This window comes from Diadema setosum, chromosome 13, assembly GCF_964275005.1.
Source record: "Diadema setosum chromosome 13, eeDiaSeto1, whole genome shotgun sequence".
Classification (NCBI taxonomy): domain Eukaryota; kingdom Metazoa; phylum Echinodermata; class Echinoidea; order Diadematoida; family Diadematidae; genus Diadema; species Diadema setosum.
In genome coordinates this window covers 6,727,666-6,746,658 of record NC_092697.1, presented here as the reverse complement: position 1 = coordinate 6,746,658, position 18,993 = coordinate 6,727,666, and the positions used below count along the sequence as shown (strand labels likewise).

Genomic DNA, 18,993 nt, shown 5'->3' with positions numbered 1-18,993 from the left:
GTTCTATGATCTATCAAAGCAAGTTTTCGTGATTAAAAACAAGGAGGGAGCAATTGAAGACGATCAAAAATATTATATTTTTCTCTCATAACGTGGGAAAAGAAATAGGAATGAAAAAAAAAAAGCTAGGCCTTGAGACCAGCCGTGGATTCCCTCGGGTGCCTGCATGGATGCAAGAGCAGGGGGTATAATTAATATCAAAGTCATAGTGTCAATAGTATCTCCCCATTCCGACGGGAAGAATCTGTGGGCAGAACTTCCGCTCCGGGGAATCTCATAAGCGTTTTTGGTAATTTTTCCCTGAATGTTTGTTTTTGAGTTTTGTTTTGTTTTGTTTTTTGTTTGATTTTTTTTTTTTTTGTTCTGCGGGGGTGGAAATGTGTGTGTGTGTGTGTTTAGTGGGGGTGGTGGTCATGGGTAGAAGAGATCGAGCTCAAGTAACGAAGGAATGAGAAAAAAAAATCTTTTTATTTCATCAATAAAAATGTGCAAAATCGTATCTATGAGAAAAAAAAATAAAACCCCTCAGACCCGTGGATTTCCACGGGTGCTGCTAGTCTATATATATAATACGCGAAGTTGTTGTTGTTGTCGCGGCCTTATGTATTTCCTGTTTTATTCCGGCGTTGCTGGATTGTCTATCTCCTCCCGAGCCGTCGGCTCCGGGCAGCTGCGACCGGTGCCGTCGGCCGCGGGAGAGTATCCTGCATTGAATGGCGCGGGTTTCGTCCCCGCTCCGCCTCCGTGTCGACGTCGAGGACGACAAAGAAAAATTAATTAGATAGATGCATAATGCATTTTTGTGCGTGACGAAAGAGCCGAGCGTTTTAATATTCACCAATCCTGCGCTGGACTCCTGCTTTCTCGATCGTCCATCTTTTAGCTTGCAGAGACAGTGGGATACTAAAGATGATGGGTGCAGCGAAGTCTCTGACATCTTCCGGCGGACACGCACGCACGCACACAATGTACTCCACAGAACTCAGAGTTCTGTGATGTACTCTCGGGTGGGTACGATATGCCATTGTGTTGCCTGCGCCTGTGTATGTATTGACGATGGTTACACGAAACACTATCTGCGTGCCCGTGATATGGACTCTCATAATTATGGTATAATACACGGCGCGTTCGTACAAGGGCATTTACGTACATTGACGTTCGCCATTGGCGTGCCCAAATGAAAACAACGAATGCTGTTATTTTATTGTATTTTGCACAACTGCAGGATATTATGCAGCTCGGTTCCGTCATTTAGTTTACTCTCAAGTCGGGTATCATTGTACTTAGACTGTTCAGGACGGCTAAATATCCACTTAAATTTTGTCCTTGCCGATCGTACCCTTCCATATCATCAGAGTACACGCGTCGCTGTTCATTCGTTTACTGCATGGCTGCTGTAAACATGAATATTCATGAGACGAGCGGACGCGGGGGAAACCCTCGCTTTGCTGACCGCCAATTTTTGAAGTTGTAAGTGGACATCAAATGTGTGGTTCGTTTGGTGCATCAAACCAAGTTTTGGTGATAAAAATGAAAAAGAGGGAGCAAATGACGACAAAAATATTCTTCTTTCTCCCATAACGTGGGAAAAGAAATATTAAAGAAAAAATACGAGGCCCTGAGACCCATGGATTCCCACTGGTGCCTAATTATTAAATCTAATGACTATGATCTCCCCCTCCCCAAATATAACAATGATTATAAGGATAATATAATAATGATAATAATAATAATAATAATAATAATAATAATAATAGTAATAATAATAGTGATAGTTATAATACTAATAATAACAATAATGATGATATAATGTACAGTCTGAAGCATGCAGAAGAAGAAGGACATTAATGATTATGATAATAATGATAATAAAAATGTACAGTCTGAAGCAGATAAACGGGTGGTTCTATGATCCATCAAACCAAGGTTTAGTGATAGAAACAGAAAGAAGAGAGCAAACGAAGACGAAAATATTTTATTTCTCTCAGCACAATAGTAACAAAAACACTAGGGGTCTATAGGCCTATATGAAGTAGTCCTACTCAGCACAAGATTACCTATGTTAGTGCAGTGAACCAGTTTTGGACAGTTTGCGCAGGACTGTCTTTAGAAAAGCTTTTTATCAAGAGCAGAAAAATGGGGGAAACAGATTTTTACAATTCTTAACAAATTAACATTTTCGCCTCCCTTGGTTGATCATCCCTATATTATGACTCAACTCTCTCCTCTCCCCTAAATGATAATAATAATGTTAGTAATAATAATAATAATGATAACAACAATAACAATAATATACACTGAAATAATGATAATAATACAATAGGCCAATGCAAATGAATGGGGAAGGGGTGTTATGATCCATAACTTAAGAGTGGGCGGAAGAGACACAGACAGGTACTGGATTGTTTTGATGTTAATGATGATGATACTATTTCAAACGTCTATCAGTCGTAGAGTAACCTTGACATGACGGAAAAAAGATATTCACTATCCTTGACCGATAAACTTTTTTCCTTAATTCCCTTGATTCATTCCCATGTCAATAAATAATATAAAATAATAATAAAACCGAATCACTATGATCTCCCCTCCCACAAAATAACAATAACAACAACAACAATAATAATAGTAATGACCATGCTAATTATTATGATAATAAAAACGATGAACAGTATCAATGAGATAAACAGGTGGTTCTAGATCCATCAAACCAAGTTTTGATTATGAAAACAGAAATGAGGGAGCAAATGAAGACGAAAATATTCTTTGTATATTTCTTCTGCCAGAGACTCCAACTCTCCCGTTTTCGACGGGAGATCTCCCGCCGAAATCCCATTTTTGCAAAATCTCCCGTTCTCCCGTTTGAGATTTAATTTCTCCCGCCCTGGCTCTTTGTCTCCCGTTGGAAAGGATTTCTTACATATTTCTATCGTATGTTGAAAAAAAATAAGCCTTAGATAGCACCAGAGAGCATCTAGAACCCTGGGAATTTCGCGCTTCGCACACATCAACTTTGAGTCTCCCGTTTGCTAGGGGTTTCAGGCGGGAGAATCTCCCGATCAGAAGGTACTTTGGGTTGGAGTCTCTGCTTCTCTCATAACTTGGTGGAAGAACATTAAAGAAAAATACGAAGCCCTGAGATCCGTGGATTCCCAAGGGTGCCTAATACTTACAAAACCTAATGACTATGATCCCCCTCCCCAAATAACAATAATAATTATAATAGCAATATAACAATAGGGGCCTAATGAGAATAATAATATGATAATAATAATGATGATGTATAGTCTGAAGTAGATAATCGGATGGTTCTATGATCTATCAAAGCAAGTTTTGGTGATTAAAAACAAGGAGGGAGCAATTGAAGACGATCAAAAATATTATATTTTTCTCTCATAACGTGGGAAAAGAAATAGGAATGAGAAAAAAAAAAAAACATGCTAGGCCTTGAGACCAGCCGTGGATTCCCTCGGGTGCCTGCATGGATGCAAGAGCAGGGGGTATAATTAATATTAAAGTCATATTGTCAATATATACATCTCCCCGCTCAGACGGGAAGAATCTGCGTGGGCAGAACTTTCGGAGAATCTCATAAGCGTTTTTTGGTGATTTTTCCCTGAATGTTTGTTTGTTTGTTCTGCGAGGGTGAAAATGTGAGTAGGGGGATGGTGGTCATGGGAAGAAGAGATCACAAGTAACGAAAGAATGAGAAAACATTTCTTTTTATTTCATCAATAAAAATGTGCAAAATCGTATACATAAGAGAAAAAAAAAAAATAAAACCCCTCAGACCCGTGGATTTCCACGGGTGCTGCTAGTCTATAACAGTAAAAGGCGAAGTTGTTGTTGTTGTCGGGGCCTTATGTATTTCCTGTTTTATTCCGGCGATGCTGGTTTGTCTATCTCCTCCCGAGCCGTCGGCTCCGGGCCCCCGAGACCGGTGCTGTCGGCAGCGGGAGGGTCTCCTACGTGCCTTGGACCGGGTTTCGTCCGCGCTCCGCCTCCGTGTCGACGTCGAGGACGACAAAGAAAAATTAATTAGATAGATGCATAATGCATTTTTGTGCGTGACGTCAGAGCCGAGCGTTTTAATATTCACCGATCCTGCGCTGGACTCCTGCCTTTCTCGATCGTCCATCTTTTAGCTTGCAGAGACAGTGGGGATACTAAAGTCGAAAAGATGATGGCGTGCAGCGAAATCTCTGTCATATTCCGGCGGACACGCACGCACGCACACAATGTACACTCGGGTACGGTATGCCAGTGTGTGGCCTAAAGTGCCTGCGCCTGTGTATGTATTGACGATGGTTACACGAAACACTATCTGCGTGCGCGTGATATGGACACTCATTATGGTATAATACACGGCGCGCGTCATGTATACAAGGGCATTTACGTACAGCGACGTTCGCCATTGGCGTGCCCAAATGAAAACAACGAATGCTGTTATTTTATTGTATTTTGCTAAATATCCACTTAAATTTTGTCCTTGCCGATCGTACCCTTCCATATAAGAGTACACGCGCCGCTGTTCATTCGTTTACTGCATGGCTGCTATAAACATGAATATTCATAAGACGAGCGGACGCGGGGGAAACCCTCGCTTTGCTGACCGCCAATTTTTGAAGTTACAAGTGGACATCAAATGTGTGGTTCTATGGTGCATCAAACCAAGTTTTGGTGATAAAAATAAAAAAGAGGGAGCAAATGACGACAAAAATATTCTTCTTTCTCCCATAAAGTGGGAAAAGAAATATGAAAGAAAAAATACGAGGCCCTGAGACCCATGGATTTCAGCGGGTGCCTACTTATTAAACCTAATGACTATGATCTACCCCTCCCCAAATATAACAATGATGATTATAATGATAATATAATAATAATAGTGATAGTTATAATACTAATAATAACAATAATGATGATAATAATGATGATAATGTACAGTCTGAAGCAGAAGAAGGACATTAATGATTATGATAATAATGATAATAAAAATGTACAGTCTGAAGCAGATAAACGGGTGGTTCTATGATCCATCAAACCAAGGTTTGGTGATAAAAACAAAAAGAACAGAGCAAACGAAGACGAAAATATTTAATTTCTCTCAGCACAATAGTAACAAAAACACTAGGGGTCTATTATGAAGTAGTCCTACTCAGCACAAGATTACGTATGTTAGTGCAGTGAAGCAGTTTTGGACAGTTTGCGCAGGGCTGTCTTCAGAAATGCTTTTTATCAAGAGCAGAAAAATGGGGGAAACAGATTTTTACAATTCTTAACAAATTAACATTTCCGCCTCCCTTGGTTGATCATCCCTATATTATGACTCTACTCTCTCCTCTCCCCTAAATAATAATAATAATGTTAATATAATAATAATGATAATAACAATAACAATATTATACACTGAAATAATGATAATAATACAATAGGCCAATGCAAATGAATGGGGAGGGGGTGCTATGATCCATAACTTAAGAGTGGGCGGAAGAGACACAAACAGGTACTGGATTGTTTTAATGTTTAAAATGAAATATCAATGATAATGAAGCTATTTGAAACGTCTATCAGTCGTAGAGAAACCTTGACGGAAAAAAAGATATTCACTATCCTTGACCGATAAACTTTTTTCCTTAATTCCTTTGATTCATCCCCATGTCAATGAATATAAAATAATAATAAAACCGAATGACTATGATCTCCCCTCCCACAAAACAACAACAATAATAATAATAATAATAATAATGATAATAATAATAATAATAATATTTATTATGATAATAAAAACAATGAACAGCATCAATGAGATAAACGGGTGGTTCTAGATCCATCAAACCAAGTGTTGATTATGAAAACAGAAATGAGGGAGCAAATGAAGACGAAAATATTCTTTGTGTATTTCTTCTTTCATAACGTGGTTGAAGAAATATTAAAGGATAAACACGAAGCCCTGAGACCCGTGGATCCCAAGGGTGCCTAATACTTATCAAACCTAATGACTATGATCCCTCTCCCCAAATAACAATGATAATTATAATAGTAATATAACAATAGGGGCCTAATGAGAATAATAATGATATGATAATAATGATGATGTATAGTCTGAAGCAGATAAACGGATGGTTCTATGATCTATCAAACCAAGTTTTGGTGATTAAAAACAAAAAGGAGGGAGCAATTGAAGACGAAATATCAGAAATATTATATTTTTCTCTCATAACGTGGGAAAAGAAATAGGAATGAAAAAAAAATGCTAGGCCTTGAGACCAGCCGTGGATTTCCTCGGGTGCATGCATGGATGCAAGAGCAGGGGGTATGATAATATCAAAGTCATAGTGTCAATAGTATCTCCCCATTCCGACGGGAAGAATCTGTGGGCAGAACTTCCGGAGAATCTCATAAGTGTTTTTGGTAATTTTTCCCTGAATGTTTGTTTTGTTTTTGTTTTGTTGTTGTTGTTGTTGTTGTTTTTTTTTTTTGGGGGGGGGGGGGTTTGTTTTTGTTTTTGTTTTTGTTTTTGTTTTGTTCTGCGGGGTGGAAATGTGTGTGCGTGGGAGGGGGTGGTGGTCATGGGTAGAAGAGATCGAGCACAAGTAACGAAAGAATGAGAAAATGTTTCTTTTTATTTCATCAATAAAAATGTGCAAAATCGTATCTATGAGAAAAAAAAAATAAAACCCCTCAGACCCGTGGATTTCAACGGGTGCTGCTAGTATATATATATATATATAAATTGGAGGGTACTGTATAGTAGCTACATGATCTCAGCAAAATCATCCAACGCATGAAATTCTACTTTCCTGAGGTCAGCTAGGAGTACAGTTGTATATAAGCTATACTTTTGGTGGCACTGAAACTGAGGTCCATTCATATACTCACAAGGATCTCTGGAGGTGAATTTCAGTGGTGTGATGACAGTTCAAGTGTTAATGAATCCCTTTGAATTAAGTAACACTACACTGCAAAAACATCGATGTTAGATTTAACACCTTGAGTGTAAATCTATCACCGATCAAGTGTCAATAGAGGACCACACCCACAGGTGTAGAAAGTATGTTGTGATGGTGTCGAAAAGTGTTCACCCGGCACTTCGTGGTGCTAATTTGACACTGTACCTGGTGATATTAATTTTGACACTGCGCTGGTGATAATTCAAAAATGACACCGCATGGTGTTGATTTGATATCGCTGGTGTTGATTTCAATGAACACCCGTCCAGCTTCAATAGGAGACCACACCAACTGGTGTTACTGTGGTGTAAATGTTTTTTACACTTAAAAAAAAAAATCAAGTACTTTATCGGAAAATTCTTGGTCGTCTTGTTGAAGTTCAAAATCAACAAGAAGAAAAGTAACATTTTTAACAGAGAGTAAATGTCTAAATTTTAACTACGATTTATATTATAGGAAAGTTTAAAAACATTACTTGTGAGGAAGATTCAATCGTAGATTTTCATAGACTCTTTCGATCACCCCCCCCCCCCCCCCCCACGCTCCAGTCTCAAATACTAGTTAGGCCTATGTCTGACTGATCATTAATCTAAAGTTATTCAACCAGGGATGACATCATGCCATACACATGTATAACAGAACAGAATTTACATCATTTTGTTTCTTTTTGCACACGATCAATGGCAAATTGCGAGGTGATAATAATATGGCACCGTCAGCTCACTCATTTGTACTCATATCAATTGTACGAGAACTGTTTGCAAATATTAACGAAGTTTTAAAATTTTCATTACCTCCTCCCTTTACTCTTATAATGATCAAATTTTCACTGTTGTACATATAAAATTGTAGGTCCTATAAATTATACTTATCTACATTACATGTGTTTATTTGTTTGTTTTTTACGTTACTCTTAAAACATTTTGCTAATTAGTTTTTTTAATCCATGATAGACCTCCAATTATGAATTGTGTTGGGGGTTTTTTCAAACAACTTGAATGTGGATTATCATATTCGTCACACAAACGTAAGCATCATAATAATCATTCGTTTGAACTGATTCAGTGTTTTGAACTAATTGATCTTTTTCAGAGACAACCGGTGGATCAAGGCCCATTACCTACTCCTCGATCTGATGAACAGATGGCGCATGCTGCAGACGAGGAAACAGATTCTTGCAGGTCTGTCGAGCGGCAGAGGGCTCTTACTATTTCGTGGGATGTTCCGTGTTTTGAATGTCTCCGTGACAAATAGTTATGGAGGCCAACCTTCCAGGCATGGCATGCATGACACGCTGCGTTACATCTTGTAAAGAGATGCCATTTGACATGTAAAGTAAACGAAGCATCGTGATTGAGGTTTTCTTTAATGGCGGATGTCCTACCAATGTTTAAAACTGTGTTGACACATCACACCTCAATGTGTTAATACCGCAGATTCTTTTTTTGTTGTTCTCATGTTTATTATTAATTTCTCTTATTAATCGTTCTCCCTGCTTCGAAATGGCAGACATGGAAATGCAGTCAGCGAGCACCAGTGATGGTAATTTTTCGTACATCTTCTTCGATCATTCGGATTCCTTTGCTAACTCGACAGATATCAAAATGATGCATCAACCGGACATCGCCCTAGCGATTGCCTTTGGGCTGACAACCTTGTCTATAGTCGTGTCCAACATCATGACGCTGACCGTATTACACAGGGTTCCCAATTGTTTTGAGGAAGTGCCGCGCATCATATTCCAGACTTTGGCTGTCACTGATTTGTTGACGGGGCTACTGTGTTCAATGCTAAGTTGCCTGTTCTCGGCTGCGCCACACCTGCAGAACGCCTTTACATGTTGCGTCCGAACTATGGCTTGTACCGCCTGCATCAATCTATCGACGCTCGTCATGGCCTTCGCAACGGTCGACCGATATATCGCCGTGACGAGACCGCTGCGATATCCATCTCTCATGACGACGAAACGCACGAAGATCGTGATAGCTGTGTTGGCATCGCTAGCTGTAGGAAACGGACTGTTCACCAATATCGGTGCAGATTTTAGCTCGAACGTACATGCATGCGTGTCCGATTTTACCGCAGTCGGGATCGGCATTTCGTTCAGACCTGCGCTGCTGGTCATCCTCCTGATACACTACTCCAGCATTCTCGTTGCTGCTATCGCGAACTTCAAGGTTATTCGGATAGCCCTACGCCATTCCAACACCATTGCAGAGCAGATACTGATGGCAAACAAATCAGAGGCTACCGATCCACTTTCCAGCGAAAATAAAACGATGATCAGGTGGAGCATCTGGACCGTTATCATGGCGACTGTAATGTTTTACATCGCTGTCTTGCCTTGGAACATAATGACGTCGCTTCACTTTGTCGAGTACGTGATCGAGATTCCACCTCCCTTGCGAATGGCGGCCGCCTTTCTGATCATCAGTAACTCCTGGTGGAATGTTATCATATATTCGCTCATGAACCGAACCTTCCGCCGAGCTAGCAGAAATGTGCTGGAGAGATACTGCAGGTCAAGGACAAACTTTGATCTAGGGACAGAGGTGACTCATTCTACTGTGAAACATCGAGATGAGGAGTCGCTTTAATTTCATTACAGTCATCCGTAACACTTTTTTAAGTAGGATCGGAGTCTGTGGAGATGCTGTTTCGATGTAATTATAGTTGTCTCGTCTTATAAAATGTATCAACCAGGTCAACCTTTCAGACTTGTCTGTAGTTAAATTTTAGCGGCAAGGGATATGTCTTTCACGCCATATATATGGCAGACTGCTAGTACTCCTTTTAGTATCTCGTGTTCGCACCGTATAAAAGCAATATAATCCAGTTGCTAATACAAATTGTTGGATGCCATCCATTGCCTTTAGATTGCTATGATTGTATGAATTGTACAGAAACATAAACACAATGACGGTAGAATGCGACTGCTTTTTTCGTTCCATGTAAACCTGTAAACGTGGATGACGTATGAATTACCACCTTTATTTTCTGATCCCACTATATTTGGGCGACTGTTTTCTTCCAGTTATTACTGGACGTTTTTCATCAAAATTATTACTAGGTGTCACAAAAAACATTTCCCACTTTTGATCCTTAATAGTTCGAAGACTGTATATCATATAACACTGTCATTGATATGAGAAATAGCTGAATAGTGTACAATTTAGTTGGAGGTGATTTGAATATGAAAGCATGAATCAATTTCGTTAAATCTCTGATTAATTTTAAGTTAAGTTCCAGATTTCGGTCAAATTTGAACCCTCTGTACAAAATTGAACTTAACACAAGAACCAACGATGTGTATGTGAGTGTGTGCTTACAATAACCCTGAACAATAATACGTGAACATGAATACCACGAATATCACCTTTTCAGAGCTCTGCTGACTAGACTTCTAGAATGGCACATGAATGTTCTATTGATAATAAATTCATGATGAATTGCCCTGGGCACTGCTAGTCTGAATTCATGGTACAAGTAATGGGTAAAATGCATGCACACGAAAAAAATAAGCACATGTTTTCATGTGCTTGCATACACTACATTTCAGGATGAATACAGACTAGCTGTGATAGTGGAATTTTTCATGAATATGTAATAGAATATTTCAATAATGGCCATTGTTCAGGACCATTGTCAGGGTTTTAACCACACACTCCCATACACACCAATTGACCCTGTTTAAAACTAAAATTTTGTACAGAGGGTTGAAAACAGAGCAAAATCTGAAACCGAACTTGAAAATAAATCTTGAATTTAATGAAACCGATTTATGCTATAAATTTTAAATTACCTCCAACAAAATTGTACACTATTCAGCTATCGCTAATATCAATGTCAATCTTATCTGATTTATAGTTTTTGAACTATTAAAGGGAAGATAAACCCCAAGAGCAATGTGGATTGAGTGAAAGCAGTAACATTAGTAGAACACATCAGTGAAAGTTTGAAGAAAATCGGACAATCGATGCAAAAGTTATGAATTTTTAAAGTTTTGGTGTTGGAACCGCTGGACGAGGAGACTACTAGAGGTTATGACGTATGAGTGGACAACAATACCAAGAAAATATAAAGAAATTTCTACAAAAATCCATTTTTCATGAAAATTACAAATTCCATCAACTTGATATTGACATATGTTAAGGGTAGCAATTATTCCCCCTGCTTTCTGAAAGAGGTTGGTCCATTGCTCTTTCATTATTCTAGAAAAGTGAATTTTTGTTGAATTTCCTTTATATTTTCTTTGTATTGTTGTCCACTTATACGTCATATCCTCTAGTAGTCTCCTCATCCAGCGGTTCCAACACCAAAACTTTAAAAATTCATAACTTTTGCATCGATTGTCCGATTTTCCTCAAACTTTCACTGATGTGTTCTACTAATGTTGCTGCTTTCACTCAATCCACATTGCTTTTTGGGTTTACCTTCCCTTTAAGGATCAAATGTGGGAAATGTTTTCTGTAACACCTAATATGATGATAGCGTTGTGAAGAATTACTTCCAGTCGTCATTCATATAAGTGTTTTCATTGATAAAACAATATCGTTATGCATTTTTTTTTTATTCTTTTTCTTTTATTCTTTTTTATCATTTAAGACGGATTACCCAGTTCATTCATTTTCATTCATTTATTTTATTTTGTCACGGTACCGGACTCAGCTGGAGGCTGTTTTTCAGCCAGTCCGTGAATTAAAAATACACGATACACAATGAATTGTACAATACAAAAGTTACATAACTGAAAATGAGTAGAAAAAAATAATCAAAACAAAACAAGACAAAACAAAACAGGGTAACAAAAGTACAAGACTTAAGACCTACAAATATGTACAAAATAAAATTATCAAAAATTATACAAAATTTAAGATATTGTCATAGTAAGGTACACAAATGAAATCAGCTAATTGCAAACTGATCCCCCCCCCCCGCCCACTTATTTATACTGATCTCTGTTAATGTGATATATCGCTCTTACAATAAACCTTAGAGGTACCTGGTGGCAGGCGTGAATGGAAGAAGGAAGCCCCACTATGTAACCGTCACTGTTTTTTTTTCAAATTGCGTCAAATCAATTTGAACCTTCTTCAGAATTTATTTTGTGCATGGCGTAGAATCTTCCTATCAATCCGCATCAGTATGTTCGGACAAAAATATCACAGCAAAAACACAACATTGTAACACTGCACTTAAAACTGAATGAACTCTTGTGAGGAGAGATTTCAGCGGACTACTATAGTATATGAAGAGAAAAGTGGATAGTCTATCCAATACCCAGAGTTCAAGGGGGAACCAAACTGATAACTCGGTCCGAAAAGGGTCCTCTGTCTTTCCTACCTCTCTCTCTCTTTCTTTCTTTCTCTCTCTCTCTCTCTCTCTTTCTCTCCACACACACGCACACACACACACTCACAAACACGCTATATATATATATATATATATATATATATATATATACATACATGATATATACATATATAATATACTTTATTCATCTATATCTGTCTATTGTTAGCTCATTATCCCTTTATGATCAATTTTCTAGTTGTTTACCTCGTGAAATCGCTGTATTTCTGGGAAAACGATGCTGCTTAATTGTCACAAAGGGATGAAGCACAATGAAGAATCACATGAAACAAAAAAAAAAAAAAAAACCAACCCAAAATACCAACTCCACGATCTAGTCTCCCAAACATCAGCTAGTTTTGCAGCAAACAAACCACCTCCATGATGCAATTGTTGCAACATTTGCACTACCCACACTGACGCAGTCCCACCCCCCCCCCCCCCCGTCGACTCATCGGGGGTTCTTCATTTGGTTATCTCCATGCGGTATATGACAAAGGGTAATTAGACGATGACATACTAGTAATTATTCTCGTAATGAGGTCTCCAGGGATGATGTGTTTGTGTGGTTTCAAACTGATCTCTCAGATTTGGAACCTGGTGTTAAGATTTATACTGTTGCTATGGTAATTGCAACGCATTTTGTGAGAACGTTGCTATCAAGAGACCTTTTAAATTTGTTTTGTTTTGTTTTGTTTGTTTTTACCGCCGAGATAATTGTGCCATCTGTAGTATTCATTTTGCCACCATGTGATAATGAACAATAATTACGGATAGGAAATTTAAAGACCTACATGGAAGACTGTAGTATATCCAAAATTGTAGTTGCTGGTTTTCGTCCTTGAGATCAACAACACTTTCGTATGAAGCCACATGTACACACGCACGTTATTCCTAATGGCACACAAACGCACATACACACATGCGTCAGATGTCGACTATGTATTTTAGTGGCACAGAAAACAAAATGACATATAGGCCTTTTCTAATATCAAACTAAATTTCGCTCCACAATCAACTTTTTTTTAAACTTGTTTGTCTTGTTGTTTTTAATAGGTTTGTTTTACTGGACTCATGACGCCATGCAATTTTACGTATGTTGCGTAATACATTATTTTAATATATACTGTGTATGAACTCATGAAAGTACGAAATAAAATAACAAAAATACTATACTGCATCAGCCTGCTGAATGTTGCTATCATTATCATATGTATGATAGATATATATATATATATATATATATACATACATACATACATATTATAATTATGGGATATATAAATCTCACTCTCTTGTTAAATATGTTATTTTATAAGAACTTTGTACATATTATATATGCAAACAACAGTAGAGCCTATACATTAAAATATGAATTGATTGCCAAAAGCAAAAATTTAAAGAGCAAACGAAACTACAATATTGTCTGAATCTCAAGTTCTGGCCATATCAGTGTCATGCGAACCGTCACTTCATACTCATATGATTTTGATAGCATTATAATACAATACAATGATAACATTATTGTATAGTGCTCTTAAAGGTAGGGAATCCCATTTGCATGCCTTAAATGAAGAGTTGTATAAATACAGTGGTATGTTGAAGAGAGTATCATTTTAGAAACTCCCATAAAGTATTGAAAGTGGAAGGTAACATTTAGTACATTTTTATTGACCGTTAGATTTTGAATTGAATTTTTTTCGGGGCTCACCGTAAATTCCAGTACATTACTAGGCTACCTTTGCAGACCCATGCACTGCATGTGTGTCCATCATGTATATTTTGTGAAGAAAGTTCATCAAAACTTACAAACATTTCTATATACATTCTTGCCACACACTCTATATGTTATTACATCAGTTCTTATACTTTTAGATTTGTGTTTATAGATAAAAAAAATACAGAAGACTGCAACAAAAAGGCTTAAGTGTGGCTGACACACAGAACTACTGAGTAGTTGAGTTTTGTGCATTATTAAATTGTAGATAACTGTTGACTTCCAAATTTCTCAGCAGTGGCCTAAACAAGTCCCCTGAGGTTCATATTTAATGTTTTCCTGCATTTTGGGAGGTCTGTAAAAGGTATAACCTACCTTTAAAACTCTAAAGGGGATTCCAGACAATACATCATGTACAGATTTGTGTAATTTATTGAGGTCCTTGAGGAGATAAACCAATACTCTGACAAACCCAAAACATGATACTGCACAAGGATGATGACTTACTACTACAATTATAGAAGGCTCACACATTCCAGTAATGTAGCACGATGTCATTCCATTATACAACACCACTTGCTCAACAGGATCACCTGTGTAGAATATCTGAATGTTTTTTTTTCTTTTGTTATTATGCTTCCTTCAGCACCGAATTATGCATTCTTATGTAAAGCTGTTATGTCATCATCCTTGTTTACCTTGATTTGTTATGAATTTTGAAAACATTCATATTCCTCAACCCAATTACTGTACTGCTATAGATTCTGAATTTCTTTATTATACCCAGTATAACCCATTCATAACCGATGAAATTATTTATTTGATGTTCAAACGCAAAATTCTAAAAATCATCTGGAGGTCTCCTTTAAATCCTTTAAGTTGCTTTACTGAAGCGTTATAACATCAATAACGAAAGAAAAATAATGATACTATGATTATGCTTGTGTCAATTACTGTACGAAAAATAGAGGTTTGAGATGTTTCATGGAATACTGCAAAGTAGGGACCAATATATGATTGAATCTTGGAAGCTCGTTCCAGAGTCAAGGAGCACATGCCTAGAAAGCCTTGTCACTATCTCTTGTGTGTTCTACCGGAACAAGGAGACTGACAATACCAGTAACATTCTTTCTCATTGCGTCTACTACAATCAATGGCTGTTTCTTACGTCTGCCGGGGGGGGGGGGGGGGATCTAGTTTCAAGAAAAGAAAAAAAAATGAAATAATATAGAATCAAATTGATGGAAAATGTACAAGGTCACAAAGAATTTTAAGAGGGTGTAACCACTATCTTTACGATAACACCGTCAACCCCCTCCTAACAGACAACACTAACAGTCCAATGGTGACACGAATATATCGGATATGTTTCAAAGCTAATCTTATATTGTTGGTTCATTTGTTTCAGCTGAAATGAGTATTAATGTCCATGATATACCACATGAACATAGGAATGCAGGCCCTACGTGTGACATATGGCAAGTTTCAGACGAGAGTGTTAATACGTCGTGTTTATACCAACATTATAAACTCAAGTCATCCACTACAAGGCTGTATATACAGACCGGCTAGAAGAACAGCACATGCACTGAAATACTTGCTGTCGTTACAAATTTAATCTTTATTAATTTGATATGGTTAAAATATAGCCTACTTGCCACAAGAAGAGTTATCTTTTAAAGGGAAAAGTATACAAAATCAAAACGACTGAAAATGCATAACCTCAGATTAGGCAATGAGCATAATAATGACACTTATTCACGTATGGGAGTGCTTCTGTATGGAAGTGTATTGTATTTACTTAATGGTGCGTACGTGTGTGTGTGTATGTGTGTGAGAGAGAGGGAGAGAGCAACTATTATGACTTATTTTGTGATGTGTGCGCATTAAAATGTCTGTTTAAAGGAGTACATGTGTGCAAATGTAGTGTGTTTGTTAATTGGCAGCTGTAAAACCATGGTTTCATCTTTTCCTAACCATGGTTTTACACTTCCTTAACCATGGTTTCACTTTTTTCTTAACCGTGATTTTGGCACGGTAGAAACACAGTAGTGACCATGGTAATACCACAGTAATGTCATGGTAAGTGCGTTCCAATTTACCACCTTTAAACCATGGTTGCCATGGTTAACCCATGCTAAACATATTATAGTTTAACCGTGGTACACCATGGTTTAACCATAGTGCACCATTGTTTAACTATGGTTAAACACTAGTGCACCATGGTTTGACCATAATTAAACCATATTGCACTATGGTTAAACCATATGAGTTTACCGTACGATGGATCCAATACTATGGTTTTACCTTATAGTCAAACCATGGTATTTTTTACAAGGGTTATGGAAACTTATAAGTGCCACCCACTGTAAGTGTATCGATGTATACTCGCAGTATTTCGATACACTTATAGTACTCAGTATGTAGAATATATTGCGTATTTTTCATCATAACATGTTTAGTATACACTTATATTCTTTGTTGAAAATGGTAATAAGTCAATGAAATGAAATGAATTAATGTCTAGATAATCGATTCGTCATGTCGACACCCAGCATTGTCCAGTATATTAGGAAAGATAAGAAGATAATTATCATCTTCGATCTTGTCATTTCGACATCCAGTAGGAAAGCTGATCAGATGAGAAGATCTTCAGAAGATCTCGTCATGTCTGCATCCTATAGAATAGACGGTTCTAATAAAATAACAAGATCTTCTATCTCGTCATGTCTTACTTCCTGCCCATCATGCCTCCTGGTATGTAGGGCACCAAGATCTTCATAAGATCTCGTCATGTCTGCAACCTGCAGAATAGACGGTTCTAATAAAATAACAAGATCTTATATCTCGTCATGTCTTACTTTAATTACTTCCTACCCATTATGCCTCCTGATGGCATGTAGGGCACCAAGATCTTCATAAGATCTCGTCATGTCTACATCCTGTGGAATAGATGATTAGATGACAACATCTCAGATCTCAAGCCTATATAGTTTGTCTACATCGTTTGGAACACATGATTGTAGGCGACAAGATCTTAGATCTCGTCATGTCAAAATGACTGAAGAACAGGTGATCTGAAAACAAGCTCTCAGATCAAACCACGTCAATAATTATTCTGATCACCTCTTCTATTAAAGTGCGTATAAAAACAGGCATGATGAGGTCTGACTCATCTGATCAGCTTCTGTACTGGATGTCGACATGACAAAATTCGATCTTGTCATCTGTTGTTGTTGTTGTTGTTGTTGTTCTTCTTCTTCTTCTTCTTCTTCTTCTTCTTCTTCTTCTTCTTCTTCTGGTGAAGTCTGTCTCCTTAAATGAGCTGAATATTTTTGCAGACTGTGTTATTTACATTACAATACAGTTTATTTACATATGTTTACATGAACACCAAATATGAAGAACAAACAGTGATCAACCGTTAGTCGGTTTCGGAATGCTCCCACAGATGGCGCTGCAACATTTAAAAGCTGTAGGACTTGGCCTACACAGGAGGACATCTTCGATCTTGCAGCCAGGCTCGTAACTCGTGCGATTGGGATGAAAATTAGAAAAAAGGTGGACCTTTTTGGTTCAATTTTATGTTCAAGTCCGTTATTTTACAGATTGGGTGCAAAAAAAAAAAAATCCGGTGCCACTTCCGGGTTTAATCAGCTAACAAGCAAAATAGAATTCGGGCACTTGTTTGTTAAGTTTGTTTGTTGTTGTTTTTTTCTACTGCTGCTGGCAAACGGGGGGGGGGGTCCGCGGGACGCCATACCCCCCCCCCCCCAGCTACATTACGGGCCTGATCTTTTTGAGAGAATGTATGACATGACCAGATCCGAGATCTACAAGTCATCTGATCATCTTCTCTGCGGGCTGTCGATCTCATGTCCAGGATCACGACATAATTATGGCCAGATGTGAGAATGATCTCGTCATGCGACCGTCTTTTCGACAGAATGTAGACACGACAAGATCCAAAATCTTGTCATCTAATCATCTATTCAGACGTATGCTGACATGACAAGATCTAAAGATTTTCTCATATCTGACCATCTCTTCTACGGGATGTCGGGATTGACATCCGAGAACTTGTTATCCCATCATCTTTCTTTATGGATGTCGACATACGAACTGATTTTCTGGACATCTGGTGGGAACCATAGTTTGCGGGTGCATGCAGCTGTAAAGAAGAGTAAGTTTAATTACTGCATAAATATCAAGAATTTTGGTATGAATTACGCGGTTTATACGAAATGACTTTTTAATTTATGGCTTCACAGCTGTTTGACAAATACTGTGCCCTTGGACTCGAACCAAAGGTAATCTAATGGATACGACGTACGTTTCAAGTTTCAAGTTTCAAGTTTATTCAAAGTTTCCACAATACAAAAATTACATAAGAACAATAGTATGTAACAAGGAATACATTGTTGAATATATGCGATTAAAACAATTTGCAGAATATTTGAATATAAATTGACAATGCATGCAATGTAGATGCATTATAGATGTAAAGTGGAGGGGTCTTAGAAAAGCAAGCTTGTATAATAAGACCCCTGAAAAGGCAAGTTAAGACATGTAATATAACAACTCACTAATATATATACAAGCATATTAAAGCCATAGAATAATTCTAGTGGAATCCCTCAAGAAGCGCAGCAACCACACCCCAGAGACCAAAAAAATTGACACCAAATTTATAGCCCCCCCCCCCCTCGAGTCAATTTAAAATTTATTTAAAATCTATTTAAAACTTATTTCTTTTACGTCTGTCTAAGTAATCAATCAAGGGATTGTTGATTTGATTCAAACCCGAATTTGTATGCCCATGATTTTTTAATGGCTTTTCCTAAGAAGATGGAATAATCGCTTCTTATTTACGTCGGTGAAGGGCAATTTGTGAATTAGTTGCAATGAAGTTCAGAACTGTTACAACTCGACGCAAGAATCGTCGATCCCAGCTTGTTGCATTTCGTGTGCTTG

At 37.7% G+C, this 18,993-nt stretch overlaps 1 protein-coding gene across 1 annotated transcript; it reads left to right on the top strand.

Annotated features, from left to right (window-relative positions):
- The first annotated feature begins 8,452 nt into the window (after positions 1-8,452).
- LOC140237129 (probable G-protein coupled receptor 21) lies at positions 8,453-9,547 on the top strand. Its single transcript, XM_072317072.1, has one exon. It carries the CDS (start codon positions 8,453-8,455, stop codon positions 9,545-9,547), a length of 1,095 nt encoding a protein of 364 aa, XP_072173173.1.
- Positions 9,548-18,993: the final 9,446 nt, after the last annotated feature.

Bases quoted from the DNA above. Each gene is read 5' to 3' on its own strand.
- LOC140237129 (XM_072317072.1), top strand. From the start codon at position 8,453: ATGGCAGACATGGAAATGCAGTCAGCGAGCACCAGTGATGGTAATTTT.